The following is a 22,186-nucleotide window of genomic DNA, read 5'->3' as shown; positions in this document are numbered from 1 at the left end:
GAGGTTTCAGTCCATAATCAGCTGGCTTCCATGCAGGGTGGCTTGGCAGAGGGCATCGCAGAGGAGAAACAGTTCATCCTGGCAGAAGACTGCAAAAGCAAGCCAGGGCAGGAAGTGAGAGGGAGAGAAGGGACAAGCCTCTTTCTGTCCCTTATATTGTATGCAGGCTACCAGCAATGGGCCGGGTGTATCACTCACACCCATAATCCCAGCATCGGACCATGAGTCAATCACAAACTCCAGATTCACCCACCTATGAAAAGCATAACCCCCATAACTGTATGAGGCTTTTGGGGGCTATCTAGACAGAAACCTTAACAGAAAGGCACTGTTAAAAGCTAACAAATGAAGGTGTACTTTTACTTCCCGGAATATAGATACCTTGTATGTTGAGGTCTAGGTGATAACACAAAATCATTAGCTCTTTCAAAATGTAATTCATTTGCAATTGTGTTAAAATTGGTATTTTTTGGGGAAAAAAATGGATTTTCAAAGAAGTAAACTTCATTATTAACATTTTAGGCATGAATAGTTTCATCCTATGACTAAGACAGACACCAAATCTGCATTTTGTTTCTGGAGGAAAGATTTAAAACATGTCTCAGCTTCTACATCATAAGATTATAGGCTGAATGGCCCCACTGTGACATCTTTATAAGTTGTGAAAGGCTGTCATGTTTGCAGGGCAGCGTTTTTTGGTGAAAATTCAGGGCAAACTGCTTTGGGGAGGTTGAAAGATTGCTGAAGTCCATTGTTAGAAAATTGGTAATAATTTTCTTTTTTTCTCCATTGGCCTCAGCAAACAAGATCCAACATTACTAAAAGCATAAACTCTGCAGGTCTTCCCAGATTCTCAGCTGTCACTCCTTGTCCTGAGAAGGCTGAAATATTTCAACAAGGAGGCTTTGTAGAGAATGTCCCAGACCACCTTGGAAACACTGTACTTTCTGTAAAACATGGCTATCTACTCTTTCTGTACAGTTCTTCTCCTCAGACTGTTAAGATCAATGTAGAAGGTGCCATCTTGTTTCAGGAAAAGAATGAAAAAATCTTTCTGGTGCCAAAAATCACAGATTCTGGTAGTATTCTTATAATTTATTGCCTATCTTCATAAATAAATGCTGAATTTTAATTAGAGATTAGAGAACATAAAATAAAAATCTTGGTTTGTAGATACTCATGTATTCAACCCACAGATCCAAGGTTAAGAATATCTAGGCTAGGGGCTGGGGATTTAGCTCAGCGGCACAGTGCCTGCCTGGCAAGCACAAGGTTGTGAGTTCAATTCCCGGTACTGGTAAAAAAAAGAAAAAAAGAGAAAAAAAAAGAATATCTAGGCTAAAGATTTCCAAGAGACTCAGAGTCCTGACTCCTTTATATGCCTGGCAGAAGCCAAGGAGGTGAAAAGGGATGATATGGAGCCATTCACAACTGTATAAATATCTATATCCCTAATTTTTTCTGTTTTTCTGGGTTTTTTGAGTTTTCTTATGTTTTTCTCAGTATGTCTTTTACGTCGGAGAGTAAGATGAAAACTAATCTGTTCTGTTTGTTTGGCAGCTGTTGTGTTTTGTTGTTTTTGGGGATTCTTTTTCGTTTGCTGGATGGTTTTTAAAGATATTCAATGGTTGTGGGGGAAACTGAAACTGCTGAATATTTTGAGTCATTCATGCTGTGCCTAGCTTCTTTTAACAGATAATTAGGTTGTAAATGTGGATAGAATTATGTTTTCTTCAACCTCTGTCTACTGCCTTTGAAGCTTTTGAAGTAAGTAAAATTTAACCCTTTCTCACCTTCACTTCTAGAACACTGCTTTCTCCACGTCCTGTCTTGTCTTTCTGCTTTGTAAATGGTCCCTTCTAAGTGTTCTTGTCTGTTTCATGTTCTTCCAACCAGGAAAATGTAGGCATTCCTCTACATGAGACTTTGAATTGGTTTTCTTTTCACTTTTTTTACATTGATATATTAGTTAGGGCTCTCGAAATCAATAGAAAATATATGTATAATAATGCTAAGGGATTTATTAGGTAGCCTGGCAGGATCAGATAGGAGGTCCATAGTGGATGTTTGCAGAATCGAAGGCAGAACTCCTAAAATCACTTGTTCAAGATGGTCTCCTTCACAGATTCTAGGATGAGTGAAGGCAGGAACATATTCATTGGTCCAGGTTTGTATCCCCAGTGTCTAACACACTGCAGAGAAGGCACAATGGCTGTCTGTGTGCTGGAAAGCTGGGGGATCCAATAGCTGCTCAGCCCAAGAAGATAGAAGCTACAGCACAAGAAGGGTTGAAGGTAGAGCACCAGCCCAAGATCAAAGGCCAGGAAGTTCACTGTAGAGTCACTGTAGAGTTTCCAAAGCAGGAACATTTCCTTCTCCTTTCCCTTTTCATGACATCCAACCTACAAATCTATTGGTTGGTTCTTCCCATATTCAGGGTGGGTCTTCTTTCCTCAGTTTGCTGTCCTACATGTCAGTCATTCACAGACCCACCCAGCACCATGCTGTACCAATCTGCTAGGCATTTCTTAATACACTCAAGTTGATATATCAGGAGTAAGGGTCACAGCTGATAGTCCTTTCCCATGTTCCTTGTTGACTTTAATAGCCCCCACCTCCCGTCTTCCCAGTTGTTCAGATTTTAATACAACTCACCACATATCCTTTGGATGCCTTCTCTGTAGTGTGTTAGACACTGGGGATACAAACCTGGACCAATGAATATGTTCCTGCCTTCACACATCCTAGAATCTGTGAAGGAGACCATCTTGAACAAGTGATTTTAGGAGTTCTAAGTACAATGAAAGGAAAGTGTAAGTCACCATGTGAGTTGATAATAAGAGGCTGTCATCTACCTTGGGGACATAAGGAAAACCAACAGAAGAAGTCATTTAAATGAGAATTTTAAAGATTTGCTGAGAGAAACCTCAATGACCAGTGTAGAACCTAGGGTTGGGACAATACAGTTGAAATGCCAAAGTCTACAAGGAATAGCAGAGAAGGCAGAAAAAAACGTCCAGTGCACCCATTGTGTAAAACTCAGAGAGAGTTTGAGTCCAGTAAAGTTACAAAAAAGCAGGTAAGACTCGCAAATACTTTCCACCCCTGTTAGCATGGACTGAGGACAACAGCATCCTGGGGCAAGTAGGGAAGTAAGAGGAAGGTTAATTAGGAAGAGTGCTTGGGTTTACATGTTTTAACGATTAACCCAACTATGATGGAAAATGGTTTGAAGCAGACAGGCGTCCAGGTTACGAGACCCCTGGAAGTGGTGCTGGAACCCAGCTCAGAGGCAGCGTGTTGACTGCATGAAAAGCTGAGTCAGCACTATTTCTCCTTCACCTGCTCCTCACACCCATCAAACCAGTACATCTTCGAGATTTGACTCTAAAAATTCCATTGTTTGCCTCTTCTTACACCCAGTGAGCCAATTCAAAACTCCTTGTTTTTCTTTCCAGAACTATTTCAACAGCCTCCACTGCTTACAGACCTGTCATCTTCTGGTTTCTCTCTGCATCATTCCAGCAGTATCCAGGTGTGCTGCGGGAGTTATCCCTGGAAACACACTTAGCTACACCAAATGCATCAAAATTAAGACTCTTCTTCCCTGGTCACAGCCTCTGTGGTGTTGGCTCAGTGCGTGCTGCCTGTTTGCTCCACCATGCCAGTCCTTACCATAACTCTCCTACCTCACTCACCCCTTGGCTTCCAATTCACAAATAGTAAATGTAACTCCTCTGTCTACCTAGAACATCTTTTTCTTCCAGCTTACTCGCATTAAAAAAAAATCTATTTTGGAGGTTCATTTCAGGTCCAGATTCCTCCAATTCTAGCTATTCCCATTCAGTATTGATTTTGTTTTCTTTCTGCCCATATTCCAAGTATCCATTTAGTTAAACTTCTTACCGTAGTTTCACCACTTACTAGAGTCTGCTTCCTGTTTGAATAAGAATGTATGAGGCAGGCTGACCCACTATGTCATAAATTCCTGAGGACCAGGGACATTTTTGTAATCATTTCTCAATTGTGTATGGTGATTTCCTTGTCCTGTCCTCATGAGGGAGCAACCAATGTTAAATGAGTCTGCTGGTGGTAGTGGGTGATTGGATCCCAAAATGGTGAATATCTCTGCTCCATACACTGGAACCCCATTCTGGCTGGAATATTCTAGGTTTATCAAATACAAAAGAACATCTTATTAATAGTATTGTTTTTGTTTCTGATGCTTATTAAATAAAACAAGTCTCAAAAGCATAACAGTTAACAATCTTGTTGAGAAGAGCTGAATTCTGTACTGAATAAAAAAATTCATTGTGTGTGTGTTAGCTCCAATTAGAGAATCTTATGGAAAAAAGTAAAACAAAAAACATAAGATAGTTATACTACTAGTATCTCTTAGTTCATTGAAAAGAAAGGTATTGCTAATATCATTTAGAGAATTTTTGTGCTCATAGCTTGTATTCTGAGTAACTACTTTAAAAATAACAACATCTAATGTATTAACTACTGTTATTTTCCTATTGTCTTGTTAGGCTTTTTCTGTTATTTTGATCTTGTATGCGGTGCTGGGCATAGCACTGAGGGCCCCACACATGCTAAGCATGTGCTCTGCCACTAAGCTACTCCCTCAGCCCCAACTGTGTGTCTAACTGTGGGTATGCAACTGCGAATAAAACAGACCTCTGTTCTGGAAGCAGTTAACAGGGATCTTCATAAAAGTTTGGGGTTTCTCTGTCAAGAATTACAGGAGAGATTGCAAAAAAAAATCTAGAATTTGCTAAACTAGAAAATATTTATTCATTCTTTTATTAAGAAGTTATGTGCCACCTAACTCAAGTGGGGGGAAAAAAAAAGCAGCCTCAGGTACTATACCAAGAGGAAGTAGTCACAGTGGTTGTATTGCCAAGATATTAAAAAAAATGCAAAGAGAAAACAAATTTGCCATGGTGTTGCTAACTGTATGTTATTTAAGACTTGATTCTTACTATCATTTTATATATCCTTTATTGCCTGATTTGCAGAAAACCATGCATCACACAGTTTTTATTACTTTCCTCTTAGTATCACTTTACATCTTAGGCTAAGAAGCATCAGCAGAAGTGTTAAGCAATAATGATCACTATTGAATTATAACGTGTGCTGAGCATGATACCAGGAACTGAAGATGTGCAAAACTCACTCTTGGTCTCAAGGAGCTTGCAGAAGCAGCACGCAAGAATTGAGTTCCTTATAGTTGCATTGCCACAGGGACAAATCAGGAATATAGTACTAGAATTGCTAGAATAAGATGATCGTTTAGGAAGCTCTGGATTTTTTTCAAGGCTAGTTTGAAACTGGAAATTGGGGGTGTGCATTATGATTTCTCTGAAAAATAACTGTTAACTACAGAAAAAATAACACGACCTCTCAGAACACAGATTAGCATAGGGGAAGCATAAGAGGGCTTTGGTGGAAAAAATGTAAATTATGAGCAAAGTATACATTCAGAAGGATTAAAAAATATTGTCCAGAGGACGCTGTATGCATATATAAAGAAAGATGAATGGCTTCAAATTTGACTTGCTTTTGTTTGTTTTTTTCAAAATCTTTTCTAAGAATTGCCCTGGTGGAAAATATTCCTGAAGGCCTTAACTATTCAGAAAATGCGCCATTCCACTTACCACTTTTCCAAGGCTGGATGAATTTACTCAACATGGCCAAAAAGTCTGTTGACATAGTGTCTTCCCATTGGGATCTCAACCACACTCATCCATCAGCATGTCAGGTAAGCTCCATCCTCTGTGTGTGTGACGATTTTACATATGTGCATTTTACACTTGTTAATATTCTTGTCTTCCACTCCCCTGGTGCAGCTCACTTTTTAGATTCCACCTTCACCCAGAGTACATGTACATCACTGCATTTATGTGCATGTGCCGTTGTGAAGCATATGTCACTCGGCTCCTACCAGCACCCCAGGATTTCAAGGGCAAAACCATAGCTCATCTCCTTGTCTGTGATAGACTGTCTCTACAGCATCCCTGTGCTGCAGGACTTTGCGGGGCGCCATTCACACCATAGTTCCTGTCAACAGCGAGGCCCAGAGTTACACTTTGCACAGCCTACATATGTGCGGTTCTTATTCTGTAAACGGCTTACTGCAATGTACATTTGGTCAGTTTGTGTTATGATTCCCCTTTAGGCCCCAGAGCCAACTTTTTAAACATAGTATGAGTCAAACTTCCTAGGGCAGCTGTTGATCTTTGCCTCTGTTGTATCTGGGTGAGTAGGAAAAGGAAACGTGCTCATTACAGAGAACACCCTTTAGAAAACTACCTGACTTGGGTGATTTCTAAATTAAATCTTTTGGGTATAAGAAAGTGATCCTGATTGTTCTTGATGTATCTTTTTTTACATTAATACAACCATGATAGTCTGCACTGAGTTACCCTATTCAAGCATGTCACCACTGGCCCATATGTAAATGTCCTCTACGAATCAAGGATAGAATCGGTTTTGTCTCTGTGGATGCAGTTCAAGGCCTCCAAGGCCTTTTCTCTTCAGGCTACCAAGTTTTACTCGTGGCTCCCAGCACCAAAAGAAGGAACTAGTTGAAAGTGCATTTGATTTACATTTTTACCTGATTTTACTTTCCCAGTGAAAAAGGAAGTTCCAGGCTTACCCTACAGATCAAACTTTGAGTGGCAGAGATTGGACTTGTCGGTACACTTTCATTTTTACCAAGACCTTACAAATACTGAGAGATCATTACTGATTGGCTTATCACACACAAAAGTGCAAGGAACAAGTTCACTCCCTTATTACTCAAGTGAGCCTAAGTTAAGTTGTCTTTAAGATGTTCTGCTTTATTCACAAATGTGTGATAATAAACATTTGCTCAGATTTACAGTTTTTTTAATTTTGTAAATTTTTCTTGGTACATGTTTGCAGTACATAATAATTACTTTCATCGTGGGGGGTTGGTACATGTGCATAATACACCTTAATTCTTTTTACTGAGGTTCACAATTTATTCTCTCTCTTTATATGTATAGTAAGTGTATCTATATGGAGACATATTTCTTTTTTAAAGAAAATATCTTTTATTTAGGGAGAATAGTCAAACATTGCATTTACCTGAAAAGTCCTAAATGAAACCATAAATGACACATAGATACACAGGAACTACAACCCATAGCAGCCCGCCGATTTATTATAATGCGGCAGTAAGCAAAATGCACCAGGAAACGGTGGAGCTAGCGGCAGGCAGGCTCAGCTCAGCAGAAAACAGATGCAGACAGATACAGCACATGCTATCCATCTTCTCAGAATGAGTAGCAATTTCACAGGGCTGTGATGGTTGTTATTAAACGAAATGATGAATGCCTGCGCTTTTCTTTTGTTTGCATGGAAACAGGCACATTGATTAAATTGCATTTTTTTATCTGTGTCTCCAAAGGATTGCTGTTTTGATTCCCACCTGAAAAACCCATTTTGTCTCTCCAGCCTCCCTGGGCGTTGCTAATCTCTTTGTGTCCGTTTCTTTCTGTGCTAACAGAAACAGGATGGGGCCCTTGCACTATACCACAGCCATGCACTGGGTCAGCGGGGTCTAAGTTCCACGGTAACCATATTTTATAGTCTAATGAAAACACATGGTCAGGCAAAGGGTTTTTGTTTCTTTCTGGCAGGATAATGAATTTAGCCAATAAAATATTGAAATTTGTAAGACATTTGGATTGCTAATTTGTGAGATAGAGTGATAGGAATTTATTAAATCAGAACTAGTCAGAAAAAACCAGGCAGTGTGACTGCAGAAATTTTATTGGGAGAACTACCTGATTCCTTGAGCAAAAATATCCCATTCTTTGTAAGTTCACTGTATGGAACCAAATAAGATAATTAATGAGCTATAACAACTGAATCGTGAAGAGATATATTTGTGTGAAATCAATTAGATACCAGCCTCTCAGTGAGCCATAATTGCCAATTGATGATATATCACAGTTGTTTGATTTTGAAACATTATGATTTTTTAAATTGAACAAGATTTGTTCAAGTTCATTAATAGCGTGTATGAAAGCTCAGAGATTGAGGAGGTGGTTTTGGAAAGTAAAAGCCCAGGTCCTCTCTCGATACAGTCAGTGGCCAGCAGATCTTAGAAAGATGGTAGAAATCAACTAGGATAGTCATTTCAATTTCTTTTATCACTTTATTGGCTATATGACCTTGAACAAGATGCTGAACACTCTGTACTTCAATTTCTTCATCATCAAAATTAGGAACCTAGATGCTGTGTAAATTAAATTACCTGATATGTCGTAATATAGTGTAGAAATGAGCATTTCAATGTTTATACAAATATTATTACCATGAGTACTGCTGTCATTCACATTCACATGTCTGTGTACACACTGCAACTCTAACAGTGAGCTCTTCTTAGGGACTTTAAACTATGCTACCCCTGGACTGATGTCTCCGTCACTTTCTTGTTGCTGAGACACATTACCCAATACAAAACCTTAAAGGAAAAGAGGTTTATTTGGGCTCATGGTTACAGTCTGTGGTCCACCAATTCCAAGGCAGAAAAGGCATAGTTAAAGGGCCTGGCTTGAGGACATGTGCTCACAGTAAGGCAACCAGGAAGCAGAGAAACAAGGAAGGAGCCAGGGAAGGAAAGCTACCTACCTTCTCAGATCACAGCCCGGGGACCTGCCTCTTCCTACCAGTCCCCACCCTCCTAACAGCAGGTCAGCTATACTGCCCTCTGGAAAAGCCCCACCTCTGAGAGCAGAGGCTCTGGGAGACAGTCTAGAGCTAAACCATAACAGGTGGCTACCATGTACAATTAAAAGGCAACTGGAATTTCTTCAGCAATGAGATTCAGGGCAGATAAGGAGGACTGGGCTAGTTATCATTCTGTGTGGAATTCTGGCTTTCATTTGGTGTATTAGTTACAAATCTCTATTATGTGCACACACTGAGACACCCACATACACACACAGTCTGACTCTCACCCAGCTGTTCCTCCGTTCTTGCTTAAAGCACACACTGAGAAGCATTTCCTCTGTCCTTGGTGAGGCAGGGACCCTCTTCAGCTTTGGTAAACATATGAAAGGGCTGGTCCCTTACCCTCAAGAATCTTACAAACTTAAGAACACCTTTTTACCTCTCCATTTGTTGATTGATCACCATTTGGAAAAGTTGTTATCTGCTAAAATTTTGATATATTTTATCTTAGAATAGTGTCATTCAATAGAAAATAGCTTACAACCACAGTCTGTACTTGACGAGATTAATAACAGAACAAGACATACACATATATCCCCGTAGATAACTGATATCTTAAATCAAATACACAGAGGTAATGTGATCTTCTCCAGCCTAGAGTCATTCTTGAGTTTGGTTGATTGGTTGGTTGGTTGGTTGGCTGGTTGGGGTTTTGCTCTTTGCTGTTTTTGCTTGTAATTGAAGAGCCACAGTATTCAACCCTCTTCCTTTGCCGTTGGCAGGATTCCCCTTGCCACGGTGTAGCATGCATCTACGTGTGGCTGGGGTCTCGAGGTGCTGCCTCAGAGCCCACAGGTGCCTTCCTTGCAGCCTTCTTCTTAACCAGCTGTCAGTGTAGTTCAACAAATAGACCCGGGCTTTCGTCTCATGCAACTCACCTAACCTTTACCTGCTGTGACTGTTTGGAAGCCATCCTTGTGATTTTTTTCATAAATGATATTATGAACATTTTCTATTGCATCACTTCACAGTGGAGCCTATAATGCTTCTGGTCTGTCCTGGGGAGGCCCACAGGGTGAGTCTCTGTATTTCAGTACCTCTTACCCTCCATCTTCAGTGACGCTGGGGGAGCCCGTTCCTCCTTCCTTGCCCATTCCTACGGTCCTAGGTATGTGGGTCTCCATCGCTCTTCAAGTCCTGAAGCAGACTCTTCATTCCCCCATTGTGCAAGCAGTCACAATCTACTTTACAACATAATGGTGTTTCTGGAGTCCAGAAGAATTCTGTTTTTATTGGAATTTGTATGCTTATGATAGCATAGATTTTGTTGATGAACACATTCTATTTGTACATATTATGAGGCACAAAGAGATGTTGGGTAATGATCAACTAAGAGTAATTAGCATAGCCATTTCCACTGCCCTTTCTTCATGGTGAGTACAGTCAAAGTCTTCTAGAAGTACAATATATTGCTGTTAATTATATTCACCCTGCTGGGCCATAGAACACCAGAATTTATTCCTCCATTCAAACAATATTAATAGCCATTGGTCAAGCTCTCCTCCTCACCTACCTACCTATCCTTTTCAGTCTCTGGTAACTGTTGCTCCTCTTTCAACTTCTGTGAGTTCAACTTTTTTAGATTCCACATGCATGAGATCATGCAATGCTTGTCTTTCTCTGTTTGCCTCACTTAACGTAAGGATCTCCAGATCTGTCTGTGCTGTCACAGATGACACAGGATTTCATGCTTTTTTGTGGCTGAATTATATCTCATTATGCAAATACGTCAAAAACATACCCCAACTTTTCTTTATCCATTTATCCATCAACAAGAATCTTGTTTCCCTAATGTCCCTCCCACATAATAGTCTGATTAAAATATGCAATAATCTTGTGACCTGGTCTTGAAATATTTAATTGAAATGGTTCTTAGTGGTTTTTTTTAACCCAAGAAAAATAATATCATGGAATTTCCTGTGTCTTCTTTTGCATGTTAGGAGAGAAGGTGGAAACTAGAGCCTGTAAAGAAAAAAGTGTTTCTGGTGGAACTGAGAATGAGCCCAGTGCCATTTACACTGAGCTATACCTTTAGCCATGTTTTTAGTTCTTATTTTAAGACAAGGTCTTCCTAAGTCAATAAGTTGCCCAAGCTGTGCTCAAACTTGTGGTCCTCCTGCCTCAGCTTCCCACAGTGAATTACAGTTGTGCACCACTGTATTCAGCTAAGTGAAATTTTTGAACCTATTATAATTTGTAGAGTGGAATAGGCAGAGAGAAAAGGTAGAATGTTCTGATACAGTGGGAAAATGTGTTTTATCTTTTGTTTTGATGAATATTCTGAGGGCTTAAACAGGTTTTTACTATGACAAATTCACTACAGTCTGTTTTATCTTTTTTTTTAAGTGAGGATATAATGAAAAACAAAACATGGGGCCAGGGATATAGCTCAGGGGCGTAAGCGCCTGCCTGGCAAGTACAAGGTCATGAGTTCGATTCCCAGTACCAAAAAAAAAAAAAAAATGTTATTTAAAGAAAACAAAACTACTGTACTTGCTAATACTTTTCTGTTAATTGGCTCAGTTTAGAATAAGTTATTTTCTTAATATGAAGCTCTCAAAGCCTGATTTTATATTTAAAAAGAAGGCAAACTAGGACAGTTATACAGAAGCCCCATAGTACAGTGGGACACCATAGGTATTAATTATGTGGAGTCACACCCATGGCATTAAACAAAGTACCTGAGACAACTAATTTACCAAGAGAAAAGTGGTTATGTGGCTCATGGTTTGGGAAGTCTCAGTCCATGATCAAGTGGCCCCATAGCTTGGGGTCTGTAGCCAGGTTGCAATCATGGTGGAAGTGCACCGGGGAACAGAGTACTTGCCACTGAGCCAGGAAGTACAGAAAAAAAGGAAAACGCAAACCCTGCAATCCCTTTGAGGGTGCACTGCCCAGGACCTCAGGACCTCCCACCTGGCCACACATCTTAAAATTTTTACCACCTGTCCCCACCCTGGGGACCAAGCCTTTAACATGTAGACCACTGAAGGAGTTCAATCACACCATAGCTGTAGGGTTTGGCACATTTGGCTAATAGTTTAGGAATTGTGGTCCCATTGAACAAATGTCAAAGCTTCTGTGATCCTCAATTTCTTCATCTATAAAACATCATAGTAATGCCTAGCTCATATGGCTTTGGGAATGTGACTAATGTTTATAAAAGTATAAAAAGTGGAAACCAGGCATGGTGATGCAAGCCCGTAATCCCAGCAGTCTGAGAGGTAGGAGGATCACCAATTCAAGTGACATAGCAAAATTAGTGACTTAGCAAGACCCTGTCTCAAAATAAAAAGTACAAAAAGGGGGGGCTAAAGATATAGCTCAGTGGCATAAGCGCCTGCCTAGCAAGCGCAAGGTCATGAGTTCAATCCCTGGCACTAAAAAAAAGAAAAAAAAAGTGCAAAAAGTACTGGGGATGTAGTTTAGAGTGAAAGCTCTAGGTTTAATCTTCAGTACCATAAGCTAGATAGGTGATAGATAGATAGATAGATAGATAGATAGATAGATAGATGATAGATAGATAGATAGATACTCATAAAAGGTGGTTGATGTTTTCATTTTTTTAATCTAATGCAGGATATTAAATTTAAGACATTCAACTCTCTGAATCTTAGAGCAGGGATAACATTAAACTGTCTGAGATTTCAACTTCTCTGAAATGAGTTTCAGACAATTCTGCCTATAAAACAAATCTGAATCTTTCTCCAGAATTTTCATGAAGAAAGGACAAAGAAAAATGTACATATTTTTAGGTAGCTTCTCAACCTACACTCCTGATAACTGTAGTTTCCTACTGTGACTGCCAGTCAGAATCGCCTGGGGAACCCACCCCAGCTTGTTAAATCAGAATATTTGGAGGGGAGCCCAGCTTCCACACTTGTAAAATATGACTAGACTATTCCACTGGGCAAAAAGGATTGAGAATTGCAACTTATCTAATAAACATTTTTTTGACTTTCCCAGGTTTCAAGACAGGGTCGGGTTGGTTCTCTTCCCCACTCCATTGTCAGCCTAATTTTGCCTGCTGCAATTTGATCCTGTTTACTGCATCTGTTCTTTCCATGATGACATAAATGGGTAGCAGCTTGTATTTGAATACCCCACATATCCCTGGGCCCCAGCCTGTGTCGCGTTTGTCCTTGCGGCTGTATTGTCTGGTGCGTGGCCTGGGAGGAGGAGGCAGCTCCTCGAGAGCTTGTTGATTTTCAACAGTAAGTGACTCTTGAGCCTTCCCATAGCGAGCCAAACAGGACTTCAGGAGAAAGCCTGGCGCAGCATCAGTATAATCCCAGCAGAACCTTACGGAAGGGGTGTCCCTTTGTTTCAAAATAGCATCTTTTCCACACTGCACAAAGCCAACACTCAGCAAATGCGGCTTTATAAATTAGCATAGTCCCATTTGATATGTGGCAACAACGTGATTTCAATTGTGGCCTTAGTGTCCATTTATCAAGGTGTTCTCTGCTGAGGTTACAAAACCATTAAGCAATGGGCCCAGCCCTACAGAGCCCCGAGTGTGAGTGTACAGGGGGAGCAGGGGGGACCACAAAAGCCATCTCTAAGAACAGAGGAGCAGAATGAAAGGGGCAGCCAGTGAGTAGGTTGGGAAGGTCTGGCTGCTCAGTACTCCTCGGAGGTTCCTGTAGGTACGGGTTCTTCCCTGGCTCTATTCTTTCCTGATAAATTTGCGCTGCTTCTGCGGGCTCCCGCTTCACCATCTGTTGAGCAATTCTGATTACACTGTTATTACTCTCCAATAGCTTACCAGGGGAAATCATTATTTTGATACAAACGCATAAGCAACATCATTAGCGAAACTTTAACCTCTGTGATTCCTTTTAAATCTAGTCATATAGACATGAATAAATCATGAACCTAAAGATAGTTTTTCCAAATCCTTGCCTTAAATAATGATCTTGTTTCAGATTGTTTTTTCTCAATTTTGCTTGCATGTATGCTTGTTTTCTCTGTTTGTTTTTATCCTGCATTTCCTACAAAGTCATGGACAGTTTGATATTACATGCACAATTTAGGTTCATCCACTCATATTATATGAAGAAATGTATATCTTAATTTTGAACTCCCCATTATAACATAAGCATGTTTCATTTTACTAGAAACACTGCTAAGCAATTTTTCACTCACTGTATAATGTACAAGGGAATGGACTCTCCAGTTTAGCTTCATGTGACCATTTCTATTAGCACATGCTACTGTTCCTTCTTTGTTTTCCTCTTTCTGAAAAATGCAGTTTCAGTAAATAGTTTTGGGCAAAATAATTTTTTTTGCTCATTAGTTGTGGAGTGGTTCCAGGAGGTGAATTTGGAAAGCTAATGAGCCTGAGCTGCTTTTCTTAGGACTCTGGATTTGAGGGAGCATGTAGCATACACTGAGCAGTCTGGGGACACACAGTCTCTCCAGAAAGCAGATTTGAAGGATTTTGCCTCTGGTCTGTGTGCAGCCCTCTGCCCCACTCGGAACAAGTGGTTGTGGCAGAACCACTGTGCGTGGCAAGTGCTGTGTTACTGTTTCCAGTCACATCTCTGCAGCAAAGGGTGGGGATGCCATGGCCTTCCAGACGTAGATAAATGGCAGTGCCAAGGCAGCATCTGCTGACCCCTTGTGGCTAGCGTGGACACTGGAACCACCCCAGTAGCTTCTGTGGGACTCTAGCTGCTAGAGCCCTGTTAGCAACATGCTGTCCCTGATATTAATTCCTTGCTGTTTCCTGGACCATTATTGGCATGATGAGCTTATTCATCTTTCTTCATCTGCCCTTGACAGGGATGGCTGTGTTCTTTCGCAGGGGACACATAATTGAGATAACCATCATTAGGCTGGGCCTTGATGATTAACTGTTCTGAATAATTAAGTCCCGCAGTGCAGTGGAGCCTGTTGCTAATGAGTGGATGGGCAGCCTGCTCGCCTCCAGAGCACATACGCTGCTGGTACCAAGTGGGTAACCCTTGTCACTCGTTGCCAAAAAATAGGCGCTCTCAACCAAGCAGCAGGGCCTGTGGCACCATCTGAGCTCCTGAAGCTCTGACTCAGCCATGATCTCAGGTCTTTTGAGAAGAGATGCAGGGGTCCCCATCTTGTGGCTTGGGGTGGAGAAGTCCGTATTCCCAATGGCAGTTCCTGAATGCTGCTAGAGATCGGGCCATCAGCCCCAACTCCACTGTCTCCCTCAAGACCCAGACCTACTCATCAGCGCTACCTCTCAAGTACAGTACCTGGTTCCTTCCAGTTATTTTTGGCATTACCATTGGCACTATTCTATCTCAGCCCACATTATGTCTCAGGAAACTGTGCGCCAGGCTTCTAATTGCTTATTCAGCCCTGTACCAGTCATTCACCACCTTGCAGGCAGAGTATTCTTTCAGAGTCAAAATAATTGGAGGGGGCGGTGCTGGAGATTGAACTCAGGGCCTTGCTCAGAAGACGCTTGCCATACCACTGAGCTACACTGCCAGGCCTAGAGCAAACCCTGATGTGATTACGTCCTTCGGAGGCCAGGGTTACTTTCAAGATATGGCCACAACTCTTCCATCTGTTTGACAAGAGCCTTCAGCATCCTTCTTACCTCTCTAGCCTTGTGCCTGCCTGCTTTCTGGACTCAGCCAGGGCCTCCACCTGGAATGTTCTTGCTTTCCTTGCTTCTTTGAAGAGCTTTCCAAGTGCTTTAGGACAGGTTGATAGACCTCCACTATGTTTTCCGCTAGATCGGTACTTCCTCCACCCTGGACTTTGACTCTGTGCTCTGTTTGCTTATTTATCCTCTTGTTCAACTCACGATCTCCCACACTCATCAAGGCTTATCAAGAACCAGTAAATGTGCTGTGAAAGAAGCTTGGTCCTGTCCTCTGCATTTGAGAGTAAAAGTTGACACCAACTAACACTAACTAATCTATTATTGTCCGCATCTTTGAAATGTATCTTACTAATTGAAAAATTTAGTAAAACTTGTGTAAATAATTAAAAATTCTAGCTTACAGCTAATTGAACTAATAGGTTAAATTAATGAAGGGGGTCCAGAGAGGATATATATATATATATATATATACACACACACATTCAGAGTGGATATTTGTATATACATATAAGGATATATATATATGTAAAGAGAGGATATATATGAGAGGATATATATATAGAATATATATATATTGTGTATATATATAGTCTTACCTTTTTAGTCATAAATTTGAAAAAAAATAAAGGCAAATATATTGCTTCAGAAGACCACTGTAGCTTAAAATAAATCCTGAATCTTTTTTCTCACAACTGTATCATCAAATGATTAGTATATTTCATTGGTCATATTTCCTTTTTTATTTTGATTTAAACTTGCTTTAAATGCACAGCAGTTTTATACATATACATTTTATACAGTAGCACACACAGGTAGTATATCAACATATCCAAGATTAACCTTTCTGCATTTTACCAAGTTCCTATAATCATACACGTGCACGTGCACACACACACACATGCACACATGCACGCACACACATGCACACAGACTATACCTCTGTTTGTTTGGGACAGATTTTTAGATATAAGATGTGGGTGGAAGGAAACAATGCATTGTATCTTTTCCTTAAACCACTGACAGTATCAGTATTTATGTTACTGTCATGTATGTATGACAGTATGACAGTATTTAAGGAAAAGAGTATCTTTTCCTTAAATCACTGACAAAGTAAATGTTGAGACTCTGTTTTTTTTCAATCTCTTTGAGTGCAAAGGTGTGTTCTAGACCTCCTCTGATTACACAGCATCCACTCTGCATTCTGTTGGACATGAAACCTGGTTGCCTGTTCTCCTACTTTGCTCAACCTTTTCTTAGGTGATTGACCTTACCTTATTAAGTTTGAGTATATTTTATAGAGTGTAGTTATTAACGCTTCATCCCTCATTTGCATAACAAATATTTGTCACAAATTTATTGTTTTCCATTAACTCTGTGGTGCCATTTGCTGTGTATATTTTTAAAATTTTGCCTGTATTTTGTTGCTTCCACACATTTAGCGTGTATACTGGTTTTTATGGGTTGTGTGTGGCCACTGTAACAAATTATCACAGACTTTGCATTTTAAAGCAATAAAAAAATTTTTTTCACAATTCTAGAGGCCAGAAGTCTGAAATTGTTTTCTCTGGGCTTCAAATAAGGTTTCAGAGGACTGTGGTACTTCTAGACGTCATAGAGAAAAATCCATTCCATGCCTCTTTCAGCTTCTGGTGGCTCCACACTGGGGCTTGCTGCTACACCCTCGTCTTCTGGGGCAGCATGTTCAAATCTCTCTCTGACCCATGTTGACATTGATTTCTATTTTAGTTGTATCAATCCCTCTTCTGTTTCTGTCTTACAATAATTTAAGTCGAGGTATGGAGACTGCATTTGGGATTATCCCCAGATAACCTAGGACAGTCTACCAATTAGAAGACCTTTATTTAATCACATCTACAAAGATCCTATTTTCAAATAAGCTAATGCATTGGAAAGTTCCAGAGATTAGAACCTGGTATCTTTGGGAACCATCTTTTGGTCTATCACAACTTGGTTAAGATCTCTCTAGGTCTAAGACTGTACATATAGTTACCTGGATTTTTCTTGGAAGCATTAGTATGCATTCTGACTGAGGACATACTTTTACAGGTAGTATACTAAAGGGGTCCTTCCATTTGCCCCAGGTTAAACTATTTCCTTTACAGATTGAATTAAAACACTATCTTTATTACTGCTAAAAAAAATCTTGTACATAACATTTTGGGATCTTGTATTAAATTTTCATATATATCTATCTATAATATTTTCTTTTATAGTACTATTCACATTTAAGGCTATCAGCTTCTCTCTGACAATAGACACTGTTTCATTTCATGGATTTGCTATGAAGAGCTTACCTATTCCTAGCTTTCTAGAGAATGCATGCATTTATTCTTTTTGTAGCTTTCTAAGGTATGCACACATTTATTCTTTTCCCAGTAGATGTTAGGGTAATCTAAGAGTGAGCTGTTTGATCTGCAAGTAGGTTAGATTTATGTATGAGTTACTTATTAAAGTTCTGATTCTCATTTTGTCAGATACGAGCAGAGAATGAAGTATAAAGACTATGTCATAACTTGTTCAGGCTTATTTATGACAGTTACAGGGCATACCTCCACAAATGTTTCCTAAACATTGTTCTGTGAAGGTTTAATATACAGAATGAGGAATAGAAAAATGTATACATGCAATCAATCTTAATGATAGTATTGTTTGTTTTTCATATATCTTCATTTATTTTCTTTTCAATCTGCCCAATTTAGAGAAGTATTATATATGGTACTCTTTTCTTTCTTTCCTTCTTTTTTTTTTTTGAGTATTGGGCATTGAACCCAGATCCTTTGCACTGAGCTACATCCTCAGCCCTTTTTATTGTTTATTTCTTTCAATTTTGAGATAGGGTCTTGCTAAATCTACTTGTAATCTCTGTGCCTCAGCTTTGCAGACTGCTGAGATTACGTGCGTGTGCCACTATGCCTGGCCTGGGGTACAGCTTTCATTGCATTTGTGTTGACATTTGCTTTCTACGTCAGCTGCTCTGCCATTTGAAGCTTATCAGCTCATCAGTATCATTGCTCTAGAAGTTGTGCCATTGTGTAACAATGGTCCACTTTTCCCATCTCCTGCTTTTAAGCCCTCCCTTGATCTTTCTACTGAAATCATTTGTCTAGTTGGTTCTAGGAAGTGTCCCTCAAACTTTTTTCATTATCACCTTACTCAGGAGCCTTTTCAAGGCCTCTGTTTTTTCTTGATCTTCTCTTCCACTTACGAAATTTTAAAACAACAGTACACTGTATGTGTGTTGTGTTTATAGCTATGTTTTAATACTAAAAAGAGTAAGATTCTCTCGCAACACTCAAGAACCAGTTCTCAGCTCCTTTGGAGCAATTAAGAACCCTGGGGATGCCCAGAGTAGATTCTTGGTAGATCCTCTCCTATAATGTGCACCTTTTATTAAAACTCCTTATGTAGCAAGGTGTCAAACACTTAGACATACAATATTTCTCATCATGCATTTCTTCTCCCTGTCTCCCTCTTTGATGGTGTTAATACTTACTATCTGGTTAGTCTTTCCTGAAATCTTTTCCTCCTGTGGGATATGGAAGCGCTGTAGTCTCAAAATCTGTGTATATCTGTAAAGACTTCTTTTTCTTACTCTAGCAGGTGAAATAGAAGTGTGGATTTTCTTGAGCTCTAGTCTTGGTCTATGATGGAGCACCCTAGTGTTACACATAGTTAGTTTAAGCCTGCTTCTCTTGATAGGTAAATTATGTTTCCCTGGCCAGAGAACTATGGGAATTTCTTTATCCTTTATGTTCAGTTACTTTATAGAATGTGCCTCTCGATATGTCTCTCTACCTTAAATGTGCCTCTGTCTTCAGGTGTCTTGTTGAGTTTTCTTAGATTGAGGTCTTTCCTTCCCTGAGGCCCCTTTTCACTGTTTAGCCTTAGATGGTAAGAAGTCTCCATCATGTGGTCACCTCCCTGAGTCTCATTTATTTCTGGGCTGTCATCATGCGCATGTATGTATATGCATCATTTGAATCCAACATTGTTCTCTTGTCAACTTGTCTTTTATCAGTTTGATTCATGGGAACAACCAGTGAACTGGGAGGTTCACTGAGGTAGAGGAAAATGTTTGTTTTCCCACATGGGCTTGCACGGGTCTCCTGTGTTAGGCAGCCTCTGTGGAGACACCAAAGGCCATGCTAGGTCTGTATCCTCGGAGAATGACTTCTTCTCCAAGGCCAGAGTGTACATCGTAAGGTTTTTGCAGGCTCATAAAAATTTGGCTTAAAGTAGGTCAGCATGCCAGAGCCACTGTCTTTGAGATGATTTATTTAAATTTGAGATGTTGGCTGATGTTTTTCACCAGAAAGTGTAAGATTTTAACTTGCTGATGTTTAAAAGCCAAGGGGCTTTTGCTATTCCTTCATTAAAAAATGATGAGTGAGCTTAACTCACAGAGCACTAAGCCTTCATCCAGATCCGCGCAGAGCAGGTGTTTAATACCTTTGGAAGTTATTACATTCTAAATGTTGTAGCGAAAATGACTGAGCGGGGAGATGACATGCCGAAGACGGGAGATTTAATAGAAGTTTCACCTCGAGCCCCAGCGTAGGAGTTCCGCCAAGCCCAAGTTCATTCTAGTGAGCATGATGATTAAATTTATAAAGATTGCTTGGTGTAAGTAATCAGCACATAAGAGCAAAACTAAGTGAATCTGTTTAAAAATGCTGGCCCACTAGGTCTCCCCAGGCACGCAAAGTGTCTGTGTGTGTGAACGGGAGAAACGCAGACAGCTTCTGTGAATATTTGTTGTCTGGGCTGCGCAGACAACACCTAAGTAATGTGTGGCAGGAGCGAGGTGACCTGCTGGGAGGAGGACGGAGCTGACTAATGGGGCTGCGGGGCTGCGGAGCCCAGAGAGCTGCGGAGTCCCAGAGTGGAGCCTGAACCCAGGGCTCTCCCTGCCCAGACCTTCCCCTCTCCCTGATCACTGTAAAACTCACACTGACACTGAAATCACCAGACCAGCTGCTGCCTTGTTCTTGTCTGTCCTTTTGTTTCTCTGCGTGTTTACCCATCTCTTCCTCTCCCCCACCCCACTCCTGCCTTTCTGGGACAAGGTATGTGTCTCTGTCTGTCAGGTGCACTCCCACAGGAGTACCTGGTTTGGAGGGAGGCTGCCTCCCGGCTCTGGGGTGCAGAGTAATCTGGTTGCCTGTGATGGGCCCCACTTTGGGCAGTCTTAGTTTCTGCTAACACGAGGCATGGCGCAGGGTGCAGCTCCAGCTCTGCCCTCCAGCACCCTGGATACATAGACTTTGGCACAGGGACTTCCTCCTCCTGATACTCCAAAGCTTTAGGCTCCTAATCTCTGGCTTCTCTCTTTCCTAAGGCTTAACTGCAGGACTCACTGCTTGCATCCGCATTTCTTCCATTCTGTCTTCCTAGTTTACTAATCCTTCATAAATAATCATCAGCAAGCCATGTTTATCAAAGTGTGTTAAGACTTTGCAAAACGGGAACCATTAACACCCAACTCCTACTACCTATCCGGTCCTTAAAGATGTTTGTGTTTATGGTCCAACAGCAAAAAAAAAACTGAAAAAATAATCAATGAAGGCCATTTCCCTTTTATGATGAAAAGAGGGACAGGATAAAAATACAGACAGGAAATTAAGTAGGGTAATAGTGCAATCCCTTCCCGGAGATAAGGTAATGTGTGCAGAGCTACCATTACTGAAAGTCTCCTTGAGATTGAAGCAAATTATAAAATTTATATGCTCCTGAAATTTTATCAGAAAAATCTTCATTTTTATTTTGTTTGTTATTTCAGTTCTTTTTAGCCAGAATATTCCTTAAATTCAGTAAAACAACTTTTAAATAAGAATAAATTCTGGTAAACCATTAATTATTAACTGTAATTATTATCTATAATTGCCCCTATAATAGCTAACACTCAAAAGATGTTTGTAACTAAGTCCTTTAATCTCATAAAACCTTTTAAAGTAAATATGATTAATCATCTGCATTATTTCAGAGAAAGAAACTGGAGGTTAGTGAGATTAAGAAACAATTTTCAAACTGGAAAACAAGCTGGGATCTAGTTCTTTCGGGGTCACAATGAAGCTATTTAGTATTTTCTACTGCCTCTTTGTATGTAGATAACTACAGATTTAAAAAGTAAAAGAAAGGTAGATTTGCCTTGTAGTCCTGAAACTATTATTGCAATGATTGCTGAATTGCACAACACTCAAAAAGACAATGTAACCTCTGCTGTGCCTCTCCTCTTTTGAAAGAATTTCATAAATCTGTGAACACCGATTGTTGAAGGTTAAAGTCTTGCCTTTTACAAATTGAATGAATGGTTTTAATTTTTAATGAGTTAACTTATTTCTTCTAAAATAGCAAACATTTACATTTTCTGATTCTCTTTGTCTTTGAATATTTTTTCCCAGGGTCAACGTCTTTTTGAAAAGTTACTCCAACTGACGTCACAAAATATTGAAATCAAGCTAGTGAGTGATGTGACGGCTGATTCAAAGGTATTAGAAGCCTTGAAATTAAAGGGTAAGGCCAAGGTTGATATGCTACTGTGCCACTGGCTTTTCTGTTAAAAACCTTGAATTTTATTTAAATAATATATAATTTCTTCATAATAAGCCCATTTGATTGATTATACTTCTTATATCTCCTTTGAAAAATAGCTAAATTAATGAAGATATAATTAATTGATACTACTGGGATTTTTACAGAAACTAAAGTGCAAACTAATCTACTGGACATTAAATGCTAATTATTTAGAAGGAAGAATCTTTTTTCTCTGAACACTTCGATGATGTGATTAGAAAGAACCAC

The 22,186-nt window shown here is 39.9% G+C and overlaps 1 protein-coding gene across 1 annotated transcript in view; it reads left to right on the top strand.

Annotated features, from left to right (window-relative positions):
- Pld5 (phospholipase D family, member 5) overlaps positions 1 to 22,186 on the top strand; it is a 184,316-nt gene that overhangs the window by 45,762 nt on the left and 116,368 nt on the right. Inside the window, exons 2-3 of the mRNA XM_013520242.1 lie at positions 5,596 to 5,764; positions 21,787 to 21,898. Coding sequence (XP_013375696.1) covers positions 5,596 to 5,764; positions 21,787 to 21,898 — 281 coding nt within the window. The remainder of the gene's footprint in view (positions 1 to 5,595; positions 5,765 to 21,786; positions 21,899 to 22,186) is intronic.

This window comes from Chinchilla lanigera, unplaced genomic scaffold, assembly GCF_000276665.1.
Source record: "Chinchilla lanigera isolate Chin_1 unplaced genomic scaffold, ChiLan1.0 scaffold00005, whole genome shotgun sequence".
NCBI classification, from domain to species: Eukaryota; Metazoa; Chordata; class Mammalia; order Rodentia; family Chinchillidae; genus Chinchilla; species Chinchilla lanigera.
Note: the sequence above shows the minus strand (reverse complement) of the source record. Positions and strands in the feature narration are given on the sequence as shown.